General features: G+C 43.6%; 1 protein-coding gene across 6 annotated transcripts in view; it reads left to right on the forward strand.

Annotated features, from left to right (window-relative positions):
• The window catches only part of utrn (utrophin), a 392,537-nt gene that overhangs the window by 42,540 nt on the left and 331,001 nt on the right, over positions 1-18,996 (forward strand). For all 6 annotated transcript variants that reach the window (XM_046298685.1, XM_046298684.1, XM_046298690.1 and 3 more), the window contains 3 exons: positions 9,904-9,965; positions 14,676-14,768; positions 15,781-15,858. In XM_046298685.1, the coding sequence (XP_046154641.1) occupies positions 9,904-9,965; positions 14,676-14,768; positions 15,781-15,858 (233 nt within the window). The remainder of the gene's footprint in view (positions 1-9,903; positions 9,966-14,675; positions 14,769-15,780; positions 15,859-18,996) is intronic.

Genomic DNA, 18,996 nt, shown 5'->3' on the forward strand with positions numbered 1-18,996 from the left:
TGTGTATATGTTAGAGGGAGTGTGTGTAATATGATGACTGATGCATACTCCAAAGGGAGTGTTTGATTAATACACACTGCTCAGCTGCCCCACATCCGTTCAATAGCAGGTATATAGCTCATTTCTAGGTGGACAGATTTGGGCTGTGGCGGTCATTACATTTTGCCAGACGGTTATTGTCATGCAGAAGAACAGTTATCTGGCTATGCTCCCTGCCATAGGCTGTACGCTAGATCATTTAGCTGACAAGATATGCTCATAAGTCCCTTGATATTATATGGTTTTATAGTAAGAAGAATATAATTGAACTTAAAATAAAATAGCAAGGATATTTTTCCCATTCCGAATTGTGTGTGCTATGACGTGGCCATGTTGAACGTAAAAGGGATCACTTGAAACAGGTCTTGTATGCTAGATATAGAGTTATTTGGCAACTTTATTTGTGAATGAAACAAACCTTAGAATGTCTTAGAAATCAGAGCATATATGGGCTGCATGGAGCGACTATCTGCTATTGATTTGAGAAAGAAGCAGAAAAAGCTTGTTCTGTTCCTTGCTTCAGGCTGCACAGCTGTTCTCTCATCAACTGATTTTCACCCATCAGACTATTCTCAATTTAACCTTGTCTTTACTAATATATAAAATGTGTTTTGATTTAGAATGGTCCATTGTCAAATGGGCAGGAACAAGGACAGGGGAAAAAGACCTGTAGGTAGGCTATGTATTTTATAACGGCACAATCATTAGTTTAATTCCCTTATTTTTCTGGGCTTGGGCTCTTATATAGGCCAATGTATAAGGGTGTTTTTGAAATAATCTTCACTTTAGAAAGCACTGTCCATTTCATTGTGTTAGGCTTTGAAACAACATCCACAACAACCTTGTTTTCTACTCAGTTTCAATCTGTTGAACTTCTTTCTTCAAATTGATCAATCACAGTGAGGTGACTTTTAAGAGCACGATACTGTTTTGATGATAAGTGTTTGATGTGATTTTCCCATTGCATTTACGTTGATGTCAGTGTTTAGAGGGACAATAGAGCCCTGAGTACCAGGCCATTAGGACCTGATGGAGGGACAATAGAGCCTTGGGTACCAGGCCATTAGGACCTGATGGTATTTAGCGAGTTGGTTACTACTGTCGTGTCTTTGGCTATGCCGGATTAAGTGATATGACATGCTATTCTATAAAATCCTTTCTCTGTAATTAATGTCACCTGATTGAGCTCATCATGTAAATGTAATTAACTAGAAAGTCAGGGCACCACAAAATAATATTTATAGAGCAGTTATCTTCTGAATAAACTCTTAACTTGTTGAATCTAGGGGTCATTTTTTTTATTTTTGGAAAAATAACGTTCCCAAAGTAAATGGGCTATTTTTTCAGGACCAGAAAATAGAATATGCATATTATTGACAGCTTAGGATAGAAAACACTCTAACGTTTCCAAAACTGTAAAGGGTATTGTCTGTGAGTGTAACTGAACTGATATTGCAGGCAAAAGAATGAGAGAAATCCAATCAGGAACGCAGCGGTTTCTAAATAAGAGTCCCTTCCTATGCTTCCCTATTGAGAAGTGGATGGGATATCAACGAGATTCCTATTTCTATGGCTTCCTCAATGTGTCTAGTATCACAAGACATAGTTTCAGGCTTTTATTTTGAAAAATGACCCTGAGCGACAACATTGCGTCAGTGTCCACCTGATGGCTCATTGTGTATTTCTCGCGCAAAAGACAGAGGTAGCCATTTTTCCACCCGGTCTTACTGAAAAAAGCTCTGCCCCGGTTCATATATTATCGAATAGATATTTGAAAAACACCTTGAGGATTGATTATAAACAACGTTTGCCATGTTTCTGTCGATATTATGGAGCTAATTTGGAATATTTTCCGGCGTTGTCGTGACCGCAATTTCCGGTCGTTTTCGGAGCTATTTTTGGCTAAAAAAATAATATTTTTGGAAAAAATAAGCATTTGCTATCTAACTGGGAGTCTCGTGAGTGAAAACATCCGAAGCTCATCACAGGTAAACCATTTAATTTGATTGCTTTTCTGATTTTCGTGACCAGATTGCCTGCTGCTAGCTAGGCATAATGCTTAGCTAGGCTATCGATAAATTTACACAAATGCTTGTCTTACTTTGGCTGTAAAGCATATTTTCAAAATCTGAGATGACAGGGTGATTAACAAAAGGCTAAGCTGTGTTTGAATATATTTAACTTGTGATTTCATGAATATGAATATTTTCTAGTAATATTTTTTTGTCCGTTGCGTTATGCTACTTAGTGTCAGTTGATGACAATTCTCCCGGATCCGGGATGGGTAGTTACAAGAGGTTTTTAAGACCTAGTAATAATTTACATCAATAGCAGTCAATATTAATCATCACCTTATTTCAGTCTCATCTGAAAGTTGTAAATTCTTGGATATCTTCACGAACCCTGGCTAACAAGTTGAATCAGCAAATTGAGTTTAATCCTACCACCTACTTTTTCGAACATTCTGTTAAAAATCGCGCAACATTTCAGCGTCTTGCTACTCATGCCAGGAATATAGTATATGCATATGATTAGTATGTGTGGATAGAAAACACTCTGACGTTTCTAAAACGGGTTAAATCACGGCTGTGACTATAACAGAATGTGCGTTTCATCGAAAAGCGCAGGAAAATCTGATCATTGAAAATTGGAAAATATATCAATGCGCCACTTGCATGTATTGTTGAATGGAAACCAAATTACCTGGAGCCGAGATTGCAATTCCTATAGCTTCCACACGATGTCACCAGCCTTGTCATTTGCCTGGGCTTTGTTTCTTGGTCAAACGAACAAGAGACAGCCCATTTCTTCCGGTCTCCGACAGGATGTTTTGGTCTTGAAATATCCGGACATTAGTTCAAGACGTGGAGCTATTGAATATACATCGCCCCGTGATCAATTTGATAGATTATTAACGTTTACTAATACCTAAAGTTGCATTACAAAAGTATTTCGAAGTGTTTTGTGAAAGTTTATCGTCAACTTTTTTAATTAAATAAAATGACGTTGCGTTATAAAACGCTGTTTTTTTCCTTGATCACACAGTCTTCATAGATCGATATCTAGGCTATATATGGACCAATTTAATCGAGAAAAAAAGACCCAATAGTGATGTTTATGGGACATCTTGGAGTGCCAACAAAGAAGATCGTCAAAGGTAATGAATGTTTTATATTTTATTTCTGCGTTTTATGTAGCGCCGACTATGCTAATTATTTCGTTTACGTCCCCTGCGGGTCTTTTGGGTTGTTGCATGCTATCAGATAATAGCTTCTCATGCTTTCGCCGAAAAGCATTTTAAAAATCTGACTTGTTGGCTGGATTCACAACGAGTGTAGCTTTAATTCAGTACCCTGCATTTGTGTTTTAGTGAACGTTTGAGTTTTAACGAGTGCTATTAGCATTTAGCGTAGCGCATTTGCATTTCCAGATGTCTAGATGGGACGCCTGCGTGTCGGGTGGACGTAAGAGGTTAATGAATATGATGTCAGTTCGGTTGTCATCTGAGACATTCTCATCAATGATAGGATGACATAAACTGTACAGTGGAAAGTCTACACATTATAGTTATCAGATTCACATGGAATTGTTGAGCAATTTAAAATGTTTGAATATGAAATTATTTGTGAGGGGATGAAATGTGATTTTAGCTTCTAAAATGTGAGAATTGTGTTTTCATGAGTGAATTAGGCCCGAATCAGTGGCCCGCCCACGGGAAGAGACATTGGTTATAAACTATGAAACACGCCCTCCTCTCCCTTCCTATATAAAGCCTTGACGTCAATTTAACTTCCGGTACAGGGGACATTAAGGCGACGGCCTTGATGTCAAAGGGTTCAGATAACTACAGAGCAAAGCCAATCTCAGCTACCTAACGAAATTAGCATTGAAGTACATTTACATTACATTTAAGTCATTTAGCAGACGCTCTTATCCAGAGCGACTTACAAATTGGTGCATTCACCTTATGACATCCAGTGGAACAACCACTTTACAATAGTGCATCTAAATATTTTAAGGGGGGGGGGGGTGAGAAGGATTACTTTATCCTATCCTAGGTATTCCTTAAAGAGGTGGGGTTTCAAGTGTCTCCGGAAGGTGGTGATTGACTCCGCTGTCCTGGCGTCGTGAGGGAGTTTGTTCCACCATTGGGGAGCCAGAGCAGCGAACAGTTTTGACTGAGCTGAGCGGGAACTGTACTTCCTCAGTGGTAGGGAGGCGAGCAGGCCAGAGGTGGATGAACGCAGCGCCCTTATTTGGGTGTAGGGCCTGATCAGAGCCTGGAGGTACTGAGGTGCCGTTCCCCTCACAGCTCCGTAGGCAAGCACCATGGTCTTGTAGCGGATGCGAGCTTCAACTGGAAGCCAGTGGAGAGAGCGGAGGAGCGGGGTGACGTGAGAGAACTTGGGAAGGTTGAACACTAGACGGGCTGCGGCGTTCTGGATGAAGTCCCACCTGAAGAGGACGGTCGACACGTCGGATATGATGAATTTCAACAATACCAGCCAGAATATAGCATGAGCATATAAGCATGGCAACGGGGTATGAACTTTGAACTCTGATTCACTCCAGCCGCCAAGCGTAGACTGGGAAAGGACAGACAGAGTATACCGTCTACCACACAACAACGTTAATACAATGTATCCAATTTACCACCAGAGACATTCTTCAGAGGACAGGAAGATCTCTGTTGGCCAACCCGACCAGCATCTACAACCAGCCTATTGAAGCGAGTAAATATTAATTGCATTTTCCTTTTCCAAATGGGCGGTAATTTAGAATGCATAAGATCCTGTATTTACGATAGAGTAGCTGCCTACGGACCGATAGAGACATCGCTTCTCCCTTTGTTCTTCAGTCTTCCCGCTCTTTCACTCAAACCCAACCCCCATTCTTTGTGTAACCAGCTGTCATATCTATTCCGTCCGCTAGGGACGTTTTCCTTTATGACATAATTTGTAATCAGGGTATAATTAATTCTGTGTGATTAGTTAGGTATTTCATAAATAAATAACTAAGTACCAACACATATGTTCAACTGGTTGGATTACCAAAATATGGTTCATTTCTCCCCACCTTCTGATGTTCCCAGAATCTCCATGTTAACCAAGTGATATTCAATAGTCACATAAGTAGGGTAGAGAGAGGAATACAGGGGGAGAGGTATTTATGACTGTCATAAACCAACCCCCAGGCCAGCATCATGACACTACCAACACATGTCCAGAGTGCATAAGAGGAGATAACCGTGACTCAACGGTCATGTGGAATTTTACTACGGTCAGGAAATTTTGTCAGCCTGTGATTGTCATGCAAATAACCAGTGGTCTCATGGTAATTTACCACTAAAATAAACACATTTAGCATCTCCTGGCTTCCACGCATAGCCTGCAAGCCACTGTATCAGAACTTTTGAACAGCTACATTTGAAAAAGTAAAATAAATATATTTAATATAGCCTACACCATCACAATCAATCCATTATTTATTTTAGACAGGTCTATGAAACATGATATAAAGAAAATGTAGCCTATTTCAGAAGAAGTAGGCTACATCTGTTACCACCTCAGTCATCGGCTTCATCGTACGTACATATCCCAACCAGAAGCCATGAATTACAGGTAACGTCCGCACTGAGCTAAAGGCTAGAGCTGCCGCTTTCAAGGAGTGGGACACTAATCCGGACGCTGTCAGAGTGCGCGCAACTGGTCGAATGAAGTCCTCTCACCCTCTCATCCTCCCCCTAGTCCCTGTCCTCTCATCCTTCCCCGAGCCCCTGATCTCTCACCCTCTCATCCTCCCCCTAGCCCCTGTCCTCTCACCCTCTCATCCTCCCCCTAGCCCCTGTCCTCTCATCGTCTCACCCTTCCCCTATTCCCTGACCTCTCACCCTCTCATCCTCTCCCTAGCCCCTGTCCTCTCACCCTTCCCCTATTCCCTGACCTCTCACCCTCTCATCCTCCCGCTAGCCCCTGTCCTCTCACCCTCTCACCCCTCCCCTAGCCACTGTCCTCTCACCCTCGCGCCCATCTCACTCTTCCCCTAGTCACCTCCCTGGGGCACATTCCTGTCTTTATACCCCTGCTCTGTGAGCCAGCGGTGCTCACACATAGTCCACACATCTTGAACAAAGGAGTTGCCGACCCTTCGGGCTGGTGATCATAACCTTTGACCTCTGGTGTTCTCCTCCCCCCAAATACATGGATGTTGTTTAACACCCAAAATACATGGATGTGCCTGGGGTGGGGGGAAATGTTTATTTTGATTTTTTTTATTTCACCTTTATTTAACCAGGTAGGCTAGTTGAGAACAAGTTCTCATTTGCAACTGCGACCTGGCCAAGATAAAACATAGCAGTGTGAACAGACAACACAGAGTTACACATGGAGTAAACACTCCATGTGTAACTCTGTGTTGTCTGTTCACACTGTCAAGTCAATAACACAGTAGAAAAAAAGGGGAGTCTATATGCAATGTGTGCAAAAGGCATGAGGAGGTAGAGGAATAATTACAATATTGCAGATTAACACTGGAGTGATAAATGATCAGATGATCATGAACAGGTAGAGATATTGGTGTGCAAAAGAGCAGAAAAGTAAATAAATAAAAACTGTGGGGATGAGGTAGGTGAAAATGGGTGGGCTATTTACCAATAGATTATGTACAGCTGCAGCGATCGGTTAACTGCTCAGATAGCTGATGTTTGAAGTTGGTGAGGGAGATAAAAGTCTCAAACTTCAGCGATTTTTGCAATTAGTTCCAGTCACAGGCAGCAGAGTACTGGAACGAAAGGAGGCCGAATGAGGTGTTGGCTTTAGGGATGATCAGTGAGATACACCTGCTGGAGCACGTGCTACGGATGGGTGTTGCCATCGTGACCAGTGAACTGAGATAAGGCGGAGCTTTACCTAGCATGGCCTTGTAGATGACCTGGAGCCAGTGGGCCTTGCGACGAATATGTAGCGAGGGCCAGGCGACTAGAGCATACAAGTCACAGTGGTGGGTAGTATAAGGTGCTTTAGTGACAAAACGGATGGCACTGTGATAAACTGCATCCAGTTTGCTGAGTAGAGTGTTGGAAGCGATTTTGTAGATGACATCGCCGAAGTCGAGGATCGTTAGGATAGTCAGTTTTACTAGGGTAAGCTTGGCAGCGTGAGTGAAGGAGGCTTTGTTGCGGAATAGAAAGCCGACTCTTGATTTGATTTTCGATTGGAGATGTTTGATATGGGTCTGGAAGGAGAGTTTTCAGTCTAGCCAGACACCTAGGTACTTCTAGGTGTCCACATATTCAAGGTCGGAACCATCCAGTGTGGTGATGCTAGTCGGGCATGCGGGTGCAGGCAGCGATCGGTTGAAAAGCATGCATTTGGTTTTACTAGCGTTTAAGAGCAGTTGGAGGCCACGGAAGGAGTGTTGTATGGCATTGAAGCTCGTTTGGAGGTTAGATAGCACAGTGTCCAATGACGGGCCGAAAGTATATAGAATGGTGTCGTCTGCGTAGAGGTGGAAGGGTGATTGTAGGGTGATTTCTCTCACAGACCAGACAGACCAGACAGACAGACATAGTTGAAGGAACTCCTCTGACAGACATCCTGTGGTGGTCATTATTGAGAAATGACTGACAGCTCAATGAGGGGCTTATATTGAAATATACATTTCAGCTGACTGACAGGTGTGGGGTAGAACCAACTTAACTGACAGATCAGGGAAGCGGACTATGACAGTAGTGGGCGTATTTGCCACTGTGGTTGACAGTTGAGAGACCCCTGAGGTTGTAGGGATGGAACTACATAATATAGTCATTAAACAAGTAAAATCACCTGACATACTGCTTGTAAAATCACCTGACATACCTTAGTAGAAAACCTGGCAGGCAGTTAGCTTAGTGGTTAGAACGTTGGGCCAGTAACTGAAAGGTTGCTGGATTGAATCCCTGTGCTGACAAGGTAAAAATCTGTCGTTCTGCCCCTGTTCCCCAGGCGCCGAAGACGTGGATGTTGATTATAGCAGCCCCCCCCCGCACCTCTCTGAATCAGAGGGGTTGGGTTAAATGCGGAAGACACATTTCAGTTGAATACATTCAGTTTCCCCTTCTACACAACGAGGCCTTATTAGAAACCTTACCTACTTCCTTCTACACAATGAGACCTTATTAGAAACCTGACCTACTGCCTTCTACACAACGAGGCCTTATTAGAAACCTTACCTACTACCTTCTACACATCGAGGCCTTATTAGAAACCTGACCTACTGCCTTCTACACATCGAGGCCTTATTAGAAACCTGACCTACTGCCTTCTACACAATGAGACCTTATTAGAAACCTTACCTACTGCCTTCTACACAATGAGACCTTATTAGAAACCTGACCTACTGCCTTCTACACAACGAGGCCTTATTAGAAACCTTACCTAGAGCCTTCTACACAACGAGGCCTTATTAGAAACCTTACCTACTGCCTTCTACACAATGAGACCTTATTAGAAACCTGACCTACTGCCTTCTACACAACGAGGCCTTATTAGAAACCTTACCTAGAGCCTTCTACACAACGAGGCCTTATTAGAAACCTACCTACTGCCTTCTACACAATGAGACCTTATTAGAAACCTGACCTACTGCCTTCTACACAACGAGGCCTTATTAGAAACCTTACCTACTGCCTTCAACACAACGAGGCCTTATTAGAAACCTTACCTACTGCCTTCTACACAATGAGACCTTATTAGAAACCTGACCTACTGCCTTCTACACAATGAGACCATATTAGAAACCTGACCTACTGCCTTCTACACAACGAGACCTTATTAGAAACCTGACCTACTGCCTTCAACACAATGAGACCTTATTAGAAACCTGACCTACTGCCTTCTACACAATGAGACCTTATTAGAAACCTGACCTACTTCCTTCTACACAATGAGACCTTATTAGAAACCTGACCTACTTCCTTCTACACAATGAGACCTTATTAGAAACCTGACCTACTGCCTTCAACACAACGAGACCTTATTAGAAACCTGACCTACTGCCTTCTACACAATGAGACCTTATTAGAAACCTGACCTACTGCCTTCTACACAACGAGACCTTATTAGAAACCTGACCTACTGCCTTCTACACAACAAGGCCTTATTAGAAACCTGACCTACTGCCTTCTACACAACGAGACCTTATTAGAAACCTGACCTACTTACTGCCTTCTACACAACGAGACCTTATTAGAAACCTTGCTGGAGAGAACAGAAGACAAGAGAAGTGGGGAGGAAAGAAGGAATAGAATGTGAAATATTTGTTCTGATGTACTGAGTCACTTGGGAGTGATTACAAATAGTTGATGTGTGAGTGTGTAACTTCATGTAGCTTTTTCCTCTGCAGAGGTGGGTAGGTGGGTAGGTGTGTGTGTGTGTGACTGATTGCGTGAGTGTTTTTTTGGAGTTCTGACGTTACAGTCTCACCTTTCTGGATCTCTGTCTCTCCAGACTGACATGTTGTTTTGTTCCCAACCTTTTAGTAGGTTACATGGTCATTATCTTTACATCAATCTTCTATCCAGCTCCTAGTGGTCTCATCTCTGGCACAAATAGTGCAGCAATCACCTCAGAATGGGACTTTTAGTCTGGTTTCAAAGACCTGCAGGTACACCTAATAACATATCAGTGAGTCTCGTCTCAGAATTGGGGTTCTCAAATGGAGGCACAATTGATCTGCATGTGCTCTCTGTTGACTGATGTTGCAGACCTATCTGTCCTGTTCTCCTGTTGGAATAGTGACCGGTCCAACATGATGTTTTGTTCTGGTTGGAACTAAAAACAAGGTGTGTTTCTCACCGTGTCTCTTTTTCTCTCCTCTCTTTCACAGATGAGCACGACGCAGTACAGAAGAAAACCTTCACCAAATGGATAAATGCACAGTTCTCCAAGGTAATGCCAAAGTGTGGTAGGCTATATCCGAACCTGTTCACACAAAGGTTGCTCAGGTAAACCCACCAATAACTTTAGTTAAACCCATCACTAATTTAACTTAAGCCCATCACTAATTTAAATTAAACCCACCAATCATTTTTGTTAAATCCACCAGCACCAGCTAAGAAAATATTGTTCTGGAAACCTCCAACACTGATGCTGAACTGAGCTAGGAGTTTGAAGACGGGCTGAGTGAAGTAGTGTGAGCAGGTTATTTCTGTCCAAACAGACTGTTTTGTTTGACTGTTTCAGACTAATAACTTCCCCTTTGAACACTAACCCTGACCTTCTCTTCCCAGGCCCAGGAGAATAACAGATTCACTGCAGGAAAGAATAGATAGCCTAGCGGAGCACTAAGAGGACATTAGCATGGCTGACTCCCCTATTACAGTGTATACAGGGAAAATGCTTCAACGCTAACTCGATTTAGCTATTGTCTTCTTGATAAATGAATTGGTCTTCACTTGAGTCTGGTTAATCATCTCTGTGTTAATCAGAAACATGCTAATGTAACATTGACGCTTCTGTCCCTCTCCTCGCCCCAACCTGGGCTCAAACCAGGGACCCTCGGTCTCCCACAAAGCATTGTTACCTATCACTCCACAAGAGCCTTGGCCCTTGTAGAGCAAGAGTAACAACTGCTTCAAGGTTTCAGAGCAAGTAACGTCAATGATTGATAAGCTACAAGCGCGTAGTGCTAACTAGCTAGCCATTTCACACCATTTACATTAACACGCGCTAATGCTAGTCTGATAATGGACCTTGTGTGTGTGGTCTTGTTTTAGCTATGTTCCCTCACTCCCACAGGGTAGTTAACAGAAATATTTTAAACATGCTTATACAATTTCACTAATGAGTTTTCCATAAATACATGTATGGACTCTAGTTTTTTTATTTTTCTCATTCACTCTCATTTCTCTCTCTCTCTCTCTCTCTCTCTCTCTCTCTCTCTCTCTCTCTCTCTCTCTCTCTCTCTTCTCCCTCTCTTTTTCTCTCTGTAGCCCCCCCTCTCTCGCTCTCTCCATCTTTATTATTCCTCTCCTCTGTTAGCTCTGTGTTTCTCTCCTCTCCCCTGTGTTTGTTAGCTCTGTGTGTTTCTCTCCTCTCCTTTGTGTTAGCTCTGTGTGTTTCCCTCCTCTCCTCTGTGTTAGCTCTGTGTGTTTCTCTCCTCTCCTTTGTGTTAGCTCTGTTAGTTTCTCTCCTCTCCTCTGTGTTAGCTCTGTGTGTTTCCCTCCTCTCCTCTGTGTTAGCTCTGTGTGTTTCTCTCCTCTCCTCTGTGTTAGCTCTGTGTGTTTCCCTCCTCTCCTCTGTGTTTGTTAGCTCTGTGTGTTTCCATCCTCTCCTCTGTGTTTGTTAGCTCTGTGTGTTTCCCTCCTCTCCTCTGTGTTTGTTAGCTCTGTGCGTTTCCCTCCTCTCCTCTGTGTTTGTTAGCTCTGTGTGTTTCTCTCCTCTCCTCTGTGTTAGCTCTGTGTGTTTCTCTCCTCTCCTCTGTGTTAGCTCTGTGTGTTTCTCTCCTCGCCTCTGTGTTAGCTCTGTGTGTTTCCCTCCTCTCCTCTGTGTTAGCTCTGTGTGTTTCCCTCCTCTCCTCTGTGTTAGCTCTGTGTGTTTCTCTCCTCTCCTCTGTGTTAGCTCTGTGTGTTTCCCTCCTCTCCTCTGTGTTTGTTAGCTCTGTGTGTTTCCCTCCTCTCCTCTGTGTTTGTTAGCTCTGTGTGTTTCCATCCTCTCCTCTGTGTTTGTTAGCTCTGTGTGTTTCCCTCCTCTCCTCTGTGTTTGTTAGCTCTGTGCGTTTCCCTCCTCTCCTCTGTGTTTGTTAGCTCTGTGTGTTTCTCTCCTCTCCTCTGTGTTAGCTCTGTGTGTTTCTCTCCTCCCCTCTGTGTTTGTTAGCTCTGTGTGTTTCTCTCCTCCCCTCTGTGTTTGTTAGCTCTGTGTGTTTCTCTCCTCTCCTCTGTGTTAGCTCTGTGTGTTTCTCTCCTCGCCTCTGTGTTAGCTCTGTGTGTTTCCCTCCTCTCCTCTGTGTTAGCTCTGTGTGTTTCCCTCCTCTCCTCTGTGTTAGCTCTGTGTGTTTCTCTCCTCTCCTCTGTGTTAGCTCTGTGTGTTTCCCTCCTCTCCTCTGTGTTTGTTAGCTCTGTGTGTTTCCCTCCTCTCCTCTGTGTTTGTTAGCTCTGTGTGTTTCCATCCTCTCCTCTGTGTTTGTTAGCTCTGTGTGTTTCCCTCCTCTCCTCTGTGTTTGTTAGCTCTGTGCGTTTCCCTCCTCTCCTCTGTGTTTGTTAGCTCTGTGTGTTTCTCTCCTCTCCTCTGTGTTAGCTCTGTGTGTTTCTCTCCTCCCCTCTGTGTTTGTTAGCTCTGTGTGTTTCTCTCCTCCCCTCTGTGTTTGTTAGCTCTGTGTGTTTCTCTCCTCTCCTCTGTGTTAGCTCTGTGTGTTTCTCTCCTCGCCTCTGTGTTAGCTCTGTGTGTTTCTCTCCTCGCCTCTGTGTTTGTTAGCTCTGTGTGTTTCTCTCCTCCCCTCTGTGTTTGTTAGCTCTGTGTGTTTCTCTCCTCTCCTCTGTGTTAGCTCTGTGTGTTTCTCTCCTCTCCTCTGTGTTAGCTCTGTGTGTTTCTCTCCTCTCCTCTGTGTTAGCTCTGTGTGTTTCTCTCCTCTCCTCTGTGTTAGCGCTGTGTGTTTCTTTTGAGTTGTTCTGTTGTCAGGTCATATCTGAGGTATGGAGAGTGGGATGTTAGAATGAGCTCTGTTCTCTTTTACCTCAAAAATTACCCAGAAATCTCTCATGTTTGATCCCATCCTCTGGTTTCCATTTCCCAACCATTTGCCCAACTTCATATGCTATTATATACTGTACGGGATTTACGTACCCTTCTACCCAGTTATCAACAAAAACATTGCACAGCATTATGTACTCTGAATACAGGTTTGTATGTAGACAAAACAACACACTACACACGCATGAGAAGTGTCCTTACACACACACAAGAGTAGTGTCCTTACACACACACACATGAGTAGTGTCCTTACACACACACACATGAGTAGTGTCCTTACACACACACACGAGTAGTGTCCTTACACACACACACGAGTAGTGTCCTTACACACACACGAGTAGTGTCCTTACACACACACGAGTAGTGTCCTTACACACACACGAGTAGTGTCCTTACACACACAAGTAGTGTCCTTACACACACAAGTAGTGTCCTTACACACACGAGTAGTGTCCTTACACACACGAGTAGTGTCCTTACACACACGAGTAGTGTCCTTACACACACACACGAGTAGTGTCCTTAAACACACACACGAGTAGTGTCCTTACACACACACACACACACACACACACACACACACACACACACACACACACACACACACACACACACACACACACACACACACACACACACACACACACACACACACACACACACACACACACACACGAGTAGTGTCCTTACACACACACACACACACACACGAGTAGTGTCCTTACACACACACACACACACACACACACACACACACACGAGTAGTGTCCTTACACACACACACACACACACACACACACACGAGTAGTGTCCTTACACACACACACACACACACACACAGTAGTGTTCTTACACACACACACACACGAGTAGTGTTCTTACACACACACACACACACACATGAGTAGTGTCCTTACACACACACATGAGTAGTGTCCTTACACACACACACGAGTAGTGTCCTTACACACACACACACACACACACACACACACACACACACACACACACACACACACACACACACACACACACACACACACACACACACACGAGTAGTGTCCTTACACACACACACACACACACACACGAGTAGTGTCCTCACACACACACACACACACACACACACACACACACACACACACACACACACACACACACACACACACACACACACACACACACACACACACACACACACACACACACACACACACACACACACACACACACACACACAGTAGTGTCCTTACACACACACACACACACACACACACACACACACACACACACACACACACACACACACACACACACACACACACACACACACACACACACACACACACACACACACACGAGTAGTGTCCTTACACACACACACACACACACACACACACACACACACACACACACACACACACACACACACACACACACACACACACACACACACACACACACACACACACACACACACACACACACACACACACGAGTAGTGTCCTTACACACACACACACACACACACACACACACACACACACACACACACACACACACACACACACACACACACACACACACACACACACACACACACACACACACACACACACACACACACACACACACACACACACACACACACACACACACGAGTAGTGTCCTTACACACACACACACAGTAGTGTCCTTACACACACACACACACACACACACACACACACACACACACACACACACACACACACACACACACACACACACACACACACACACACACACACACACGAGTAGTGTCCTTACACACACACACACACACACGAGTAGTGTCCTTACACACACAGACACACACACGAGTAGTGTCCTTACACACACATGATGAGTGTATTTCTTGTGTTTCAGACGGGAAAGATGCCCATCAAGGACATGTTCTGTGACCTGCAGGATGGCAAGAAACTGCTGGAACTACTGGAAGGACTCACAGGAAATGTCCTGGTGCGTGTGTGTTTGTGTGCCTGTGTGCGTCCATGCTGGCCTGCGTGTCCTGCGTGTGTGTACAGGGTATATGTCGTGTGTGTCGTATGCATATTCATATCTGACCTTTCTCACCCCACTCCCCCAATTCACCCCTCATTCACCCTACCAGTGAATCTGTTTTCTAGCACCAGCAGCCCAGCCCAGTACCCAACACCTCGCCAGCCCTCTATCTGTTACCATGATACTAATGCCATAATTGGGTACCAATGCCCTGTTGTGGTATGTAAGGCTAAATTGGCACCGGTTCAACCCAGTCCCTATTCTTTCCACATGTCCCTTAAAATAAAATAAAAACTAGAGGGGGCTGAAGGGGTAATGGCTGATGGATTTATAGTGTGGAATGGTATGTTGAGCGATAAGTGAAATGTATTATGCACGCAGACTGGCCCTTGTCAACGGCTAGCACTGCAAGTCTGAAAGTCTCTCTGTCTGGATAGATTTAGCTGCCTCTTTAATTACAGGTCACTGCCCATCATTAGTGCAGTATTGTGCAAAGATGTGTGTGTGTGTGTGTGTGTGTGTGTGTGTGTGTGTGTGTGTGTGTGTGTGTGTGTGTGTGTGTGTGTGTGTGTGTGTGTGTGTGTGTGTGTGTGTGTGTGTGTGTGTGTGTGTGTGTGTGTGTGTGTGTGTAAAGGAACTGAAATCTTGCGTGATTTTACCCTCATAGCAAACCTTCACATTAGACAAGAGAAACAACTAGCACTACCTCAGAAATAATGTCATATCACCTACATGACCTGCTGACCTGTATGAGTCTCAACTCCTCTTGAAGGGTGTGTGCAGGATGGGCTACATGTGGAAAAATGACATGTTGCCTTGTACTGGACACTCTCTATATACACTCTGATACTCTAGATAATCTACGATACTCTTTGCTATGAAAGTCTTAGTGTGCTGAGGCCAGGCAGGGTCCTTGCATTAATGTATGTTCTGCCTAACATGCCCTATTCTTCTGTGATGTTGTTCTCAGACCAAAGAGCGAGGGTCCACCAGAGTTCACGCCCTCAACAACGTCAACAAGGTTCTTCAGGTCCTGCATCAAAACAACGTGAGTACCTCCCGTGAGGGCTTTACACGGTATCTCTCTTTATTCTTCTTTATCCCCCTATTTTACTAATCTCTTCCCTTTTCCTTCGGTGTCTAGTGTGCTGTCTCCCTCTTGCATGCTACCTCTTCTCTCTCTCTCTCTCTCTCTCTCTCTCTCTCTCTCTCTCTCTCTCTCTCTCGTGTCTCTCTCTCTCTCGTGTCTCTCTCGTGTCTCCAGACAATGGCCTGTGTTCATGTTGTGACCTTGTCTGTGGGAGATAAGACGGGGTCTTTGCATGAGGAGCTCACTAGGGTAGGGGTGGCATGTTAGTTGCTATCCTCCTCCACACTGGCTGAAAAACAGCAGGCCGTCGTGTGTGTGAGTGAGTTTGTTAGTGACTTCTTCTGTATTGTGTGTCTCTGTTTGTCCGATTATATCTACAGTTGTGTCAAGTTGAAACCGTAGAGCATGAAAAACCCAGCAGCATTGGATTTTTTTATATTTTTCTCCCCAGTTTTGTGATATTCAATTGGTAGTTGCAGTCCCTGGGAGAGGTGTAGGTCGAGAGCCATGCGTCCTCCAAAACACGGCCCCGCCAAGCCCACACTGCTTCTTGACACTGCCCGCTTAACCCGGAAGCCAGCCGCACCAATGTGTTGGAGGAAACACCTTACACCTGGCGACCGAAGTCAGCGTGCGTGCGCCTGGCCCGCCACAGGAGTCACAGGAGTGCAAGGACATCCCGGCCGACCTTTAGTTATTTTAGATGAATTCTGACTATTTTGAGGAAGCGAATACTGGCTACGGTGTCTCAAAATGGACAAACAGTACAAACATTGCCGCCTTTGTCTTTTTCAAGCAAGTATCTTTTTAAGGGAATATGCAAGCAGACTAGTTCGGTTGGCCTAGCCAACTTCAGCTAGCCACCAGCCGAACTGAAGTATCCTGATGACTTTGCATTAGCCCCCAAGACCCCCTCCCCCCCAACAATCGTTGCATAATGACAGACTGTGTGAGTGATGGCTGGGCATCACTGACTCGCAACGTTCCCCAGGGCCTCTGGAGGAATCCTTCAAAGAAGGTGTGACTGTTTAGAGAGGTTTACATGGCCAGGATTAGTAGCTCTGGGGTCGACACCCTCTCATAAACAACTAGCCACCCAGACAGGAGAATTATAAAAGGTGTAGTTTTCTACTGCTTTATTTTAGTTACGGTACTTAACTTTTGTGTGTGCGTGTGTATCTCTATCTGTACTGTGTATCTGTTCTAGAGGTCGACCAATTATGATTTTTCAACGCTGATACTGATTATTGGAGGACCAAAAAAGCCGATACCGATTAAAACTACACAATTTGTTTATTTTTTAAAAATACATTAAAATTTAAAATTTAAATACATTTTTTATTTGTAATAATGACAATTACAACAAAACTGAATGAACACTTATTTTACAATAAAATCAATTTAGCCTCAAGTAAATAATGAAACATGCTAAATTGGGTTTAAATAATGCAAAAACAAAGTGTTGGAGAAGAAAGTAAAAGTGCAATATGTGCTATGTAAGAAAGCTAACGTTTAAGTTCCTTGCTCAGAACATGAGAATATATGAAAGCTGGTGGTTCCTTTTAACATGAGTCTTCAATATTCCCAGGTAAGAAGTTGTAGGTTGTAGTTTATTATAGGAATTATAGGACTATTTTGTCACGTTCTGACTATAGTTCTGTTTTTTATCTTTGTTTTAGTATGGTCAGGGCGTGAGTTGGGTGTGCAGTCTGTTTGTTTTTCTATGTTGGCAGCTGTCAATTGTTGTCCTTGATTGAGAATCATACTTAGGTAGCCTGGGTTTCAATTTTGGGTTGTGGGTGTTTGTCTTCCTGTTACGGTTTTCTAATGGTGAAGGAGAGTCGGACCAAACTGCAGCGTGTCGATTTCGATCCATGTTTATTTAAACAAACGTAAAACACGACTAAACACGAACACTACAACACTACAAAACAATAAACAAAACCCGAAACAGCCTATACATGTGTCAACTAACATCTAACAAGGACATCAAGACACTCAGGACAATCACCCACAATACAACCAAAGAATATGGCTGCCTAAATATGGTTCCCAATCAGAGACAACGATATCCACCTGCCTCTGATTGAGAACCGCTTCAGACAGCCATAGACTTTCCTAGAACACCCCACTAAGCTACACACCACATACAAAAACCCATGTCACACCCTGGCCTGACCAAATACATGAAGAAAAACACAAAATACTTCGACCAGGGCGTGACACTTCCATGTCAGTGTTTGTTGCCACACGGGACTGTTTCGTTCATTTCACGTTTATTGTTTTGTATTTCGTGTTCAGTTTATGTATTAAAATAAACATTATGGACACTTACCACGCTGCGTTTTGGTCCATCTGTACGGTGTATCTCTATATGTACTGTGTATCTGTACTGTGTATCTCTCTATCTGTACTGTGTATCTCTCTATCTGTACTGTGTATCTCTCTATCTGTACTGTGTATCTCTCTATCTGTACTGTGTATCTCTCTATCTGTACTGTGTATCTCTCTATCTGTACTGTGTATCTCTATATGTACTGTGTATCTCTATCTGTACGGTGTATCTGTAATGTGTATCTCTCTATCTGTACTGTGTATCTCTCTATCTGTACTGTGTATCTCTCTATCTGTACTGTGTATCTCTATATGTACGGTGTATCTCTATATGTACTGTGTATCTGTACTGTGTATCTCTCTATCTGTACTGTGTATCTCTCTATCTGTACTGTGTATCTCTCTATCTGTACTGTGTATCTCTATCTGTACTGTGTATCTCTATCTGTAATGTGTATCTGTACTTTGTATCTGTACTGTGTATCTATATCTGTACTGTGTATCTCTATCTGTACTGTGTATATGTACTGTGTATCTCTCTATCTGTACTGTGTATCTGTCTATCTGTACTGTGTTTCTCTCTATCTGTACTGTGTTTCTCTCTATCTGTACTGTGTTTCTCTCTATCTGTACTGTGTTTCTCTCTATCTGTACTGTGTTTCTCTCTATCTGTACTGTGTTTCTCTCTATCTGTACTGTGTATCTGTACTGTGTATCTGTACTGTGTATCTGTACTGTGTATCTGTACTGTGTATCTGTACT

Source organism: Oncorhynchus gorbuscha, linkage group LG14 (genome assembly GCF_021184085.1).
Source record: "Oncorhynchus gorbuscha isolate QuinsamMale2020 ecotype Even-year linkage group LG14, OgorEven_v1.0, whole genome shotgun sequence".
NCBI lineage: Eukaryota > Metazoa > Chordata > Actinopteri > Salmoniformes > Salmonidae > Oncorhynchus > Oncorhynchus gorbuscha.